The 12,390-nt window shown below is 38.9% G+C and overlaps 1 protein-coding gene across 3 annotated transcripts in view; it reads right to left on the bottom strand.

Annotated features, from left to right (window-relative positions):
* LOC6557797 (RNA-binding protein Musashi homolog Rbp6) overlaps positions 1-12,390 on the bottom strand; it is a 167,273-nt gene that overhangs the window by 4,842 nt on the left and 150,041 nt on the right. Inside the window, exons 8-12 of one of the 3 annotated variants that reach the window (XM_032740468.2) lie at positions 7,872-7,954; positions 7,691-7,775; positions 3,878-3,913; positions 3,665-3,748; positions 1,724-2,345 (exon numbers count right to left, since the gene is read on the bottom strand). In XM_032740468.2, coding sequence (XP_032596359.1) covers positions 2,098-2,345; positions 3,665-3,748; positions 3,878-3,913; positions 7,691-7,775; positions 7,872-7,954 — 536 coding nt within the window. In that variant the 3' untranslated portion in view covers positions 1,724-2,097. Of the gene's footprint in view, positions 1-1,723; positions 2,346-2,987; positions 3,198-3,664; positions 3,749-3,877; positions 3,914-7,690; positions 7,776-7,871; positions 7,955-12,390 lie in introns of those variants that run through there. The other 2 variants (XM_032740474.1, XM_032740471.1) reach the window with 2 other exon arrangements.

The following is a 12,390-nucleotide window of genomic DNA, read 5'->3' as shown; positions in this document are numbered from 1 at the left end:
TCGAAGCAGTTGCTTCTTCTCTTCTTTTAGCCTTTGTCCTTTTGCTATACATTAAATTTAATTGCCAAAATTTTTTGATAACTGCATTTAATTAACTAATTAACAGCTTATCAATTTATAGTCATTGATCTGTGTGTGTGTGTGTCTGTGTGTGTATGTTTTTATAGATTTTATTTATATATATTGTATATTAGTATGTCATAAATATCATGTATATAGTATTGGTAGCTAAGTATTAATGTGAAACTTACAATTATGCGTAAATGGAAAGGACATAGAAAAATTGCATTTTTCGTAAACTTAAAGTCGCTCTTCGAAAATGGATGGACATTAATATTGTATTTTTTCGTGTTTTTATTATTATTTTTTTAAATTTTTATATTAATAGTACAAATGAAATTGATTTTGCTTTTGTATAAAATAAATTTTTGAACTTATTTTGTATATTTTTTATATTAAATATATATATATATATATATATATATATTTATATATATATATATGTATATAGTTCATATATTATTCATATAGAAATGTCAATAAAAATTTTCTCTCATTTTGGTATAAATTTATTGGCTTATTACAGATTCAGTTTGATGCACCGATGAAGGAATTTATGCAGGCTATACGATATATAGTATAAATAGAGTTATAGAGTTAAAGGATTCCGAAACGAACGCCAAAATATTTATGTAATGGCTATATGTAAATATGAAACACAACCAAACACAAAATTCAACTAATTAATTAACTTTTCCAATGTCCAAAAATCTCTGCACATTTGCTTATTATCTAAAACTCAGGAGACCCAAAAAAATATGTAAAAATGCGAAAAAAAATACAAATTATACTATGCTGGAAATTAATTAAAGGATAATAATAATAATGACACTACATGTGACAGGCCGGCTAAAATGTTGTTTTTATCTAAATGGATTTCGTGTGTATTTGCGCGGTTTTTGCTGCTGTGTGCTTTTTATTTTATATTCGCACGTTTGCCAACTAATTTATGCGAATCTACTACAAATAAAAATTTGCATTTAAATGCTTACAGTAAAATAGTTTTATAAATAATAGATTTGCGTGTTGGCCCTGGAACATATCCAAATGGGAGTAGTCGGTGTGTTCTTAATGAGAATTGATGAGGCAATGAAACAAATGCAAATATAATAATATGTTTGAATGTATATGTATGCTTATGGGGAGCATATATCGAGTATTTACTGTGTACATATTGTGTCATACCTCTAGGATTCTACACACACGTCTATGAAGTTAAATGTGATTATATGTTGGCCTAAACACTACTTGTTGTTTTGCTATATGTTTTGAGTATAAAGATTTAATCAACTACAGAACTGTTCTATAGATAGATACTCGTAGTACAGGTGCTGGCTGCTGTCTTACATGGTGCACAGCTCTAAAGATATATATGTATATATTTGTAACTAGGGATTCAGCTAATATTGGTACCAAAGGGTTTCAACGCGTCTAGAACAAATGCCGGTTATAATAAATGTTTATATATGTATGTAGCTAAGTATATGTGTGTGTGTGTGTGTGTGTGTTGAGCTATATAGAAAGTATGTAATGGGAGAGACTAAGTGTCAACTATATAGAGCAGCAGCTCTAAATGTGATTATATGGGTCTGCAATTATAAATACTTGTAGTAAATACTTGATTCTTTATGCACTTTTGTTATTTGATAGATCAACAACTAACGAGTATTTGTTTTATTGTGATTTTTGTTGTTACCATTCACCGTAGAAACAATCTAATCTAAATTTTTTTTATTTATGTTTGTTGTGGTTGCTGTTGTTAATGGTGTTGTTGTTGCTGTTTGTTGTTGTTGTACCTACTTGTCACAGTACAAATGATATATTTTGGATTGCGTATTGTCGAAAAAAGAGACAAAATGGCAATGAAATATTAAATACAATGTCGCAGGCCTCTCATATATTTATGCTTGCTTGTTTTTAGTTTTATCGTGTTTCCCGCTCTCTCAGACTTTCAGGCTTTCGGCTTTTATGGGGGATGTAAGCTTTTTTATTTAGTTTCTCGTTTGGATTTTGCTCTCGTTTTTTTTTTTTTTTTTTTTAGAAATTTATGTTGCCCAAAAACTGCGATTTGATTGCCGCGGTGCGCGCTGTTAGCGCCGTTGCCAGCGGCAGAGTCAGCGCCTGATGGTGTTGATATCCCGACTGGGTCTGATTGTGGACAGCCGCTGCAGCAGCAGCACCAGCAACACCACCACCAGCGGGGCCGGTGGCGGCTCTGCTGCGGCCGGCATTCGTGCTACACGTTGTGGTACCATAACTTCTACCGATGCCACAAATAGTCAAGCCTACAAAATCACACGAGATAGATTGCAATGTAGAAAGTGACAGAGAGAAAGAGAGAGGGTGAGATAGTCGGAGAGGGTAGATAGAGAAGGACAGAGAAAGAGAGAGAGAGAGAGAGAGAGAGAGAGGGGAGAGAAGCTAGGGTTGGGACGAATGCGCATATGAATATTCGCATTCGCGAAACTTGTCAACAAGTCCAACGACTCGCTTGCATTTTTGTATAAACTTATTCTCAGACGGATCGATATATAGTTAAGTTTGGTTCTGTTTAAATCCTTCGGTTACTACTGCTATAACTGAGTTGAAAGCGTTGAATTTGAGTACTTAATCAATTGCAAATGGATTTCGACATCCGTTCCAACCCTAGCTAAATATGTACAACACACACTCTGTGAATGAGGGTGGCAAGGATAATCTTGCTAGCAAATGTTGATTATTCGGTTGTGTGCGGGTTTTTATTTTTTTAAAAGTGATTTCAGTTTATGCGTGTGTTTTGGTGCAAATGATATAAACACAAGACCAAGCAGCATTAATGAAAGAAATATATGCGTGGATATGTTAATGTCTAGATTTTAATAGCTGCTTTTTGTTGTTTTATAGAGAGTAAGCACTATTTGTGCATTGATATGACGAACGCTAAAGAGTTCTTTATAGATAATGATAGTTTTATTCATATTTGAATTAAATTTTTGGCAGCGGCCCGAACATAACATATAATACTCGATAAATCGTCAGTTTTATTGATTTTATTGATCAGCTAGATCTCAGTTCCTAGGCTGTGCTGCTGGTCGTTGGCGCAACCATGTAATCACCGATGAGTATTCGATTTTCCGGCATTACGCCCATTACACCAGCTATAAGGCAAATGAAAAAAGAAAATGAAAAAAGACAGAAGAAAATATCGATTGTTTTTCTGTTCGAATACGAAACAAATCAGAAACGAGTAAAAACAAGTTATCGAGCATGAAGTTAGTATGTAATTCTAATGCTTATTAAACATACATACATATACAGTACACAGTTTGACTAGTTTTTAATAATGCCTTTCGTCATATCAACTAACACAAATATCAATGCGGGGGTTTGGTGGTGGTGTTCTTCTGGTGGCTTATGGGGGTCAGTTAATTTTCGAGTAGTCACAAAACTCAAAACTCAAATGCACTTTTGAGCACATACACTCACACACACAGACAGTCTCACTCACATACAAACGAGTGGTATTTAGGGACGTACGACATATGCAGAGGATTCTATATATTCTTTAATTATATTTAAGTAAGTATGTGTGTGTGCAGGAGAAGAAGAGATTTGAGCAACTTACCAGTTGGATAGGGTAGTCCAAAGCTAGGATAGCCGGAGTAACCGCGACCAGAGGCATAAGCAGCATACGCAGCTGCCTGAAAGCCTGTGGAAGAAATGAAAAAAAGAATAGAAAATGCATATTAATGAAATATTCCACAAAACAATTTCTAGTTACACTTATAACTAGACTATTTGAATACTAGTTCTACATACAAAATTCACTAGTTCTTACCTTCAGGTAATGTCCCCAGACCCCACATGATGTTATCTAAAAATGGCGCATGAAAAACAAGAGAGAGCACAAAAAAGAAAGGCATAAACATAAATAAATTACTAAACATTCACAAGTGCGCATCTTTAGAGCTATGTACTCGTAGTAAACAAAGAGACCATTAAAAAAAACGCATAAATATTGTCTAATAATATAGTATGAAAGACTGAATTACTATATATGTATGTATGCATGTATGTAGTATATATGTTTTCATTTAGTGTTCGAACTTAGCGCTCTAAATGTGTGTTAGGCTATTAAACTAATAAACAATCGATTATCATTTATCGATCATTTTACTATATACTAATTGTTTAGTACTGCTGTTAAAGAGAGAGATAGAGAGATTCTAAGTAATGTTTGCGCTTGGCAATTGTTTTTGTTTTTTGTTTTTCATAAACAGCCTCGATTTTCTGAGCTATTGTAATTATATGGAGTTACATATTGGATACAGTTGTACCATCGATATAAGTAGATATGACACAATTCTAAACACTTATTAGATATAGTATGTATGTTCGTTTAAATATATATAAATATTTAGTTATAAGTACGTAGACATTATTGACTATATTGTTGACTAAAACATTTAAGATCTATACTAAATGTAAATACTAAAATTAATTGCTTTTGTTATCTAGTGTTTTATTTATTTATTTTTGTATTTTTTGTCCAGAAGGACGGGGGCAATTCTAAAGCCTCGCTGCGCATTTCTACAAAAATGCCACAGAGTATTTTCGGGCCGTTGCTCCCCTCCCCCACAACTAAGTAAGAGTGTTGAACAAATAACGAATAGTGTTTACAAACACTCACAAGTGGACAAAAACTAAATGGACTAATAGAAAAATACTACAACACAATATCCAAAACCGAAAGGATAATCAAACAAGAGAAAACAAAAAAAGAAAAGAAAAGAAAAATCGAAGTTTCAACAATTTGACAGCTAGTTCAAATAAATGTATTGTATTGTAAATAGTTTTTGAAATTTATGGGAATAATTTTGCTTTGATCCATGCGATTTCTCATGGTCGACTTGGCCGTCATCGTTCAATCATTCATTCGTTCATCTTTGGCATCAAATTTGGCTGACGGCTGATTTCCTGTGTTGTTGTTTTTGTTGTTGATGCGCAACATTGGCTTACATAAGTACACTATTACAATATGGATAACAGTCAAGTATAAACTAGAAATTTGAAGCACATAATGCGCTTATCGTAAGTAGATAAGTATGTTAGCAAGTATTAATATGTATGTATATATGTATGTATGTATGTATGTATATAGTTTAATGCATATGTAAGATATAATCAATAGCTAAGTTCATGTTTAGTCAAATATTAATGGCTATATGCAAACATGTATAAGTAATTAAGTGGCCGGCCTATCATTATGGCCATCAACTGTCCACGCTGTAATTTTGTAAAGGCTTCCGCTTCGAATTGACATTATCAATTAAGCAGTGTCTGGTTACTTACTTACTTACAAAATAACGAGCAGACAGCTGCCATTCTAATGCCACTCAGCGAAGGCCTTTCTACATTTGCGACTTCCACTTTCAAAATGTTTAAGCTAAATTTGTTTCACATACACTCACGCACTTGATGTGCATAAGAGCATATGTGTGTTTGCGTGTGGGTGTGTGTGTGTGTGTTAAATACACTCTAAGCTTATCATCTCAGCTTCAATGCGCCATTTACTTAAACGCTAATTCGATACATTTGCTAGTCAGTATAATTATTACATATTGCATTATTTTTGTCATTGTTATTTGGGACTACAGAAAATCATTTTTGAAGAGCTATTGTTATGAATGTATATGTTAAGTATATGTATATAGAGTTGGGTAACGGTAACACAAGGTAAATATAAATTTTAGATATGCATTGTTTACAAGAATATGTATAGGTATTACACATACATTAATGATTTACCTAAAAGTTATTATTATTATTATTAATAATATTTGTTTTTGACAATTTCGATAGTTTTTTAATTAAATTAATTAAATCTTTTTGTTGGTTTCACATATTCATATCAATTTCTTAAGTTCTAGTGTTGCACAATGTCTAAGACTTACACGCAGCATTGTTACAGTTACGTTTACTGTTACTGTTACACGAATTACGATCGCCTCTAAGTCTCTAAGTATCGATTGCGCAAATGTTCCTATGCCCATTTATCGATCAATCGATACAAAAAAGTTAAGCCAAAATCTAAGCAGCTCTCTAGGACCTGCTCTTAAATATTTAACCTAGATCTCGTAAACACATCTCTTAAAGTCTATGGAGAAAAATTAATGCGTCCACTAATTAAGTATTTAATTATTATAGTATGCAATTCAAATTTATAGCGCATACGCCGCGTTGCCAAAACGCTGATCTGATTAAACACAGAATACAAGTAGAGTATGCTTTGTATGTAAGTAGATATGTATGTACACATATGTATATATATGGAGTACATTGCTAGGGAGAATCGTACACGTAATCCTAAGACCTATGAGTAAATGCGACACATTCGCGCTTTGGACATTGAGACGGAATGAGAGTATTGTGTGTATTTGGTGCGTTTTCGTATTGTTATTGTAGTATGTGGCGTACAGTGTACAGTGTGTATTATGTGTGTTGTGTTTAGTAACCATTAACATTCCAAACTGATGCGATCTAGAGACCTCATGCAATTAGCCAGAATGAATCATACACTCAAACGAACAAATGCCTTCAAACTCAAAGCAAATTTTAAATATGAAATATTATGTTTTAAACAGAGAATATATCTCTTCTTAGATATTTGTCCACTAATTATTTAAAACTAAGATATTTTTTCGTTGAGTGTAGATTTCGAAAGAGTTCAGTCTGAAGTTGGGGTAAATGTGAATGTTAATGGCTTAGTAAATGCGAACGTCGGCTCACTGCGGCCTTTGTGGTCAGATGCCGGGCAACTGATATAAAGAGGCTGCTGCCGCTGCAGCCGACGCCGCTCCGGGCATTTCCAGGCCCCCCGGCATGCCCAGAAGCTCACTGAGCGGATAATGTGCAGCAGCAAGTGCTGCATTCTGACGCAATTGCGCCTGCTGGGCAGCAGCGGCTGCAGCTGCTGCGGGCGCTGTGGCCGCGGCCGTGAGGGCGCCCAAAGTGGCCGCTGTGGGCGTGGCTCTAAGTCCGCTGCTAACTGCAGCGGCGGCCAACAGTCGCTTATAGCCCATTACGGCGGCAGCATCGGCATAGAGCGAATTCGCCAGTGCAACATTATTCTGGGTGGCATTTGCAGCAGCCGCATACTGCAGCAGCGAGGGGGCGGCCGATTGGGCTGGACTTGAGAGGGGCAGAAGGGAGGGTGCGCCCGCTGCAGCGGCCACAGCATGAGCAAGACTCTGTTGCTGTTGCTGCTGCTGGTGTTGCTGATGGGCGGCAACAGCAACTGCTTGCTGCTGTTGTTGTTGCTGTTGCTGCTGTTGCTGCTGATTGGCAGCAGCGGCTGCTGCGGCGGCGACTGCAGCGGCCGAAATGTGTGTGGGCAGCGGATAGGGTGTGTACCGCAACGAGGCAGCTGCTGCTGCTGCCCCAAGTAGCTGATGATGATGATGATGTGTGTGCTGTTGTTGCTGTTGTTGTTGGTGGTGGTGGTGTGAATGTTGCTGTTGTTGCTGATGCTGCTGCTGCTGCTGATGCAGCGCTGTGGCGGCAGCGGCTAAACTACTTGGCAGGAGGCCAGCGGCCGATGTGGCCGCCGAAGCCGATTGATTTGCGTGGCTGCCCCAGACTACCAACTCACCGTAAGCGGAGCGACCTGCGGCTCGGGTCTTGGCCAGATTTGCCGGCAACATTACTTCTTTCGGCTGCGCCTTCTTGCACTCCACCTGCAAGTGACAAAATAAAGGGAGACAGAGAGAAATAGAGGGAGAGGGCTGAGTTAAGTTACTGCATTTCGTTTCATTTGGTTTCGCTTGACTTACCATTTTGTTGTTTATCTCATGGAAATGAATTTCACAAACTTTGTCTACCACATCTTCGCTTTGAAATGTAACGAAGCCAAAACCTGTAAAAAACAAGAGAACAGCAAAAAAAGAAAAAAGAGAAGAAAAGAAAGAAAAAAACAAACATGAAGTGAAAAAGTCAGAGAGTCAAAAAGAGTGGGCAAACAAGTTTAAGAGCTGCAAAAATTGAACGAAATATGCTTTTGTGCGAGCGGCTAAATAATTTACTCAAGTGTCGAGACCGAGACGTACCCAGACAGCCAGCGCACTGTCCCCAGTTCCCCCTCTTGCCCTTGTTATGCACTCCAGCACCCCCTGTTCCCCCAGCAAGCTGACCTCAATATGCGGCTGGGCGCCTGGATCCCTGCAGGGAACTCAAGTGCCGGCCGCGCCGAGTAATTCAAACACTGCCCTGCCTCCGAGTTTACATAGCAAACTTTGCCCAGCACTGAAAATAACCCAGCCGAGTGCATAATAACTTTGTCATGAAGTTTTTGCTAGACCAAAACCCTCTCCAAATTGCATAGAAATGCTGGATCAGCTCTTTTCAGTCTTTGCTGCTGCTGCCAAATTTCTATAGTCAAATTTTGTTAATTTCTCAAAATATATGCAATCTTTCATAATTGTGCTTAATATATATATATGCATGTATATATATATATATAGTTTATTGGGGGAAAAATTAATGGCAATCACTTTCGAAATTGTATTTATAATCCATGTGACATTTATTGGATTTTGTGACAATTTGTACAAGGCCAATGAAAAAGGATTCAAACCCTTTTAAATTTGTATCAGTGCTTCAAGAGAGGGTACCATCGAAATTATCGATTAATGCTCACTTATCAATACGGATTGTTATTTTAATTAATGTCTAATGGTATAGACTATATAAGTAATATCGTATATACTTTATATGTAGGAGACTTTACGTGAAAAGTTACGCTTTTCATTATGGTTGCTGCTTGTAATGCATGTTTATTAGCAAAAAGAAAAAGCAAGACCGTTAAATATATATTTCTGTGTGTTGGTCTCAATTTTGCTGCCTGCGCTTTGGTCTTATCGAGGTTTTTCAATTAGCACAATTGTCTGAGATTTGGCCTGGCCAAAAGGGTCGTGCAATTAGCAGGGCCAAGTGCAGACACCTGATGCCACGCCTCCAATGGAAACATCGCTTCGCTTTGTATATGCAGGTGTGTTGGTGTGTGTTAGTCTGTTTGTTTTTGTCTTGGAATGCGGGGCGTTGGGCGTAGCTGACAAATTAGTTGAAACAAGTGACGGTAAACACGCAGGCTTATTAGCGACATGTGCTGAGTAGCGACTCCTTTCAGCTGTTTGCTACTTGCCCTTTGAAAACAACATTGTGGGCGTTCAAGAGTTGCTACTGGTCTCCCTCTACTCATCCCACTCCCACTCTCACTCACTCTAAAGCCTTCTGTTTCTGCAACTCTCGGTTGACTCCTCCTCGTGCTGTGTTTGTGTTTGTTTTAATTATATAAAATTAGCGCACGTTGCAAGTTGCACGTAGTTGGCACTTTAGTGTTGCTGCCTCTGGCCACTCATAAATCAGCCCAAGTGCGCCGACCGCTTGGCGAGCAAATGAAGCTAGCAATTTCTTTTCTGCTTCATCCCCCTCCCCACCCACTCCACTCAGCCCACTCAGCCCACTCACTGCACGTAACTCAATCAAAAATGTATCTGCTAGCTACAAATGCGCCAAAAGCAGCATGAAAAATGCCCGTCAGGAGTCGCTTTGCTAGTTAATTCTGTGGCTGCTTTTGCTGCCATTTTTACCTGTCGAAAATTTCCCGCAGGACAACGACGACGAGCCTCGACTTGAACTGAAAGAGAGACCCTGACGATGCTTTTGCCAACTGCAAAAATTGCACACTCATGCATGTTATTGCCAAGTAATGGCCACAGATATGGCTACATATACCACTTCTACTACTACCAGCAATAGAGACAGCAACGAAGCAAGGTCTGGGGGGGCGGAATGGGGGCAGCGGTAGCCTTCCAGCTGTTATGACTGCGCTGCGCCGGCTTGCCAAAAAAGAAAAATTACAAAATTTTCAATTTTAATATTAGTGGCGGCTGGCGACGGCAACTGCCAAGTAAGTTTGAAACACCATCCCTCGCCATCTGCATCCGCGCCAACACCTCAGTTGCTGGCACCATCCAATACCCATATCCGACTCCCAACACCCACCACCCACCATCCAGCACCCACCACCCGCCGCAACCGGCTTTTTAGGCGCACGTTGTGCATGTCCTTGGCTGCCAAATGAAATTCATAGCATAGTTTAGGGCGCCGCTGTCGTGTATCCCACATATAAGCCACAGTAGTCATCAGCTGGCGATCAACATTTGCTAACTTTTAATCCTATCGCCTATATATAAAGCCATAGATACTGAATTTGAATGCATGGTTTTCATTGGAAATTTATTACTCTATTTTTTGTGTGATTTTAAATTGCAAACTCTCTTTTCAATTCTTCAGCTAAAACAGCACTGCTTCAATTATTTACGTAAATATTTCTCTATGGTAACGTAAGCTCAGAAATATGTATATTTCTCTAGAGAATTCTACCGAAAATCAAAGCTCTCAACGGAAGTCATAATCCTGCAGGTAATTCCTACAATATGTGCACATTAATTACCAGCAGCAAACTCAACTCAGTTGCATTTATTCAAGTATGACTGTGACTGCAGCTGTTATTGTTGTTGTTGTTGTTGTTGCTGTTGCTGTTGCAGATGTTAGTATGCCAGCCTATATTGTTTTATGGCATATTCATATAGTTTTCGTTTCGTTTCCGTTCGTACCCCAACCCTCCCTGCTCCAATCCAACCCTCGCCCTCTCCTTCGTTATAGATAAAATGCTTCGCTTACTTTTTGGGGCCAACTGCAGCCGTTAGTTGGAGAAACGTCGCTGCATGTTTCAGTGACCGGGCTTCCATTACACAGTTTATGTGTGTGTGTGTGTGAATGTCTTACATGTGTGTGTGTCTTTCTGTCTGTCTGTCGCTGCACACATGATTTATGAATGAGTAACAAACTTGCTGCCGTGTAGCCCGAGCAACGAACAGCGACGTCTTTGCTCGCCTTTTTTTCGCTTCTTTATTATAGTTGGTGTCCTCTTTGTGTAAGAATGTGTGTGTTTGTGAGTGTGTGTGTATACACGCTGGCAATTGCCACATGTACGCTGGGAAACCTTTTTCTCTTGGATCGATAAAATGCAATTACAGGCATATCGCAAGTGCCAGTAGGCAGGCTGGGCAGCAGGCAGCCAGGCAGTCCTTCAGCCAGGAAAGGAGGGGGGTCGGAGAAGTGGGCATTTGGGCCCTGGAGCGTCTGTTAGTCCAGCTCATGGCAAAAGGTCGTACATCGTCCAACTGTATAAAAAGTCGCCTGGTCGTGGCAATGAAGGCTACGGAGCTACAACTAATACCCTTTGATTAACGACACACATTTTCTATTGACTCGAAACGAAAGCGTTAACGTCAATTCCTTATAGTGGTGGATTGGGTAGTTTTGTGGGTTGACTGGTTGGATGGGTTACAGCAAACGGTGTGAAGTTGGGCAGTTGGTCTTTGCTGGTTGTAGTTGACGGTTGATTGCTAACAACTAACAACCATTGCATATTTCATTATATGTATGCCGATCGACCCTGGCAATTGTAATTTGCAAAATTGACGTGTCCTGCGAGCCATGTCAATAACAGTAAATGTCTACATGTCATATTCATAGGGAAATCACGGAGAAGAGCCTAAGCTTTAAATACTCCACATTTCAGCAGTATAATCGACAGGAGCTTCGTATAGCACGTTAAAGTATATCAAGATCATATGGAAATGTGGTGCAACATTGTAATGTTGAACATTATTCAACTGGATGTTGATTCAGTTTGAGCATGTAAGTTAAGAATCTGTTCTTTAATTGGATACCTTTTGTGGTTTCATTTGAATCTGAGCATGATTGTTGGTAATCATTCTAAAAACTGAATGTAATCATTTTCTTGTTTGTTTTTCAGCTACTGTCTTTTTCTCTCTCGAATAAATCTGCATGCTTGCAATTTGCAGTTTTATATCTCTTTTTGTTTTCCATGCATTATAGCTGAGCAGATGTTGCGCTACGCTGCTTTTTCCGTTCTCCCATCTTTCAACTGCAGCGCAGCACATAATTTTTAAATGGGGCGCTGCTTGTTTTTATTGCCATTTCCAAAAGGCTACTCGGCAGTTCCCGTTTCTCGTTGAGTCTTCTGTTTTTCATATGATATGCATCATGATGCAGCTTTCAGTACTCCAGCGTCCAATTAAACGAAATGTTCTGTGGGTCGCGGCGGCGGCGGCGGCTGCTGCTTATCTCAGTGCGATGCGGCGGCGCTCAGAAGTGTGCAACAATTTTTTATGGGGCCCTGCATACAAGCAAAAATCATGTTTCCTTATTCCCGTGTGCGTAATTTGGTTGGTCAGTGGACCCCGAATACATGAGGCCACC

Source organism: Drosophila grimshawi, unplaced genomic scaffold (genome assembly GCF_018153295.1).
Source record: "Drosophila grimshawi isolate 15287-2541.00 unplaced genomic scaffold, ASM1815329v1 contig_44, whole genome shotgun sequence".
In the NCBI taxonomy this organism is placed as follows: domain Eukaryota; kingdom Metazoa; phylum Arthropoda; class Insecta; order Diptera; family Drosophilidae; genus Drosophila; species Drosophila grimshawi.
Note: the sequence above shows the minus strand (reverse complement) of the source record. Positions and strands in the feature narration are given on the sequence as shown.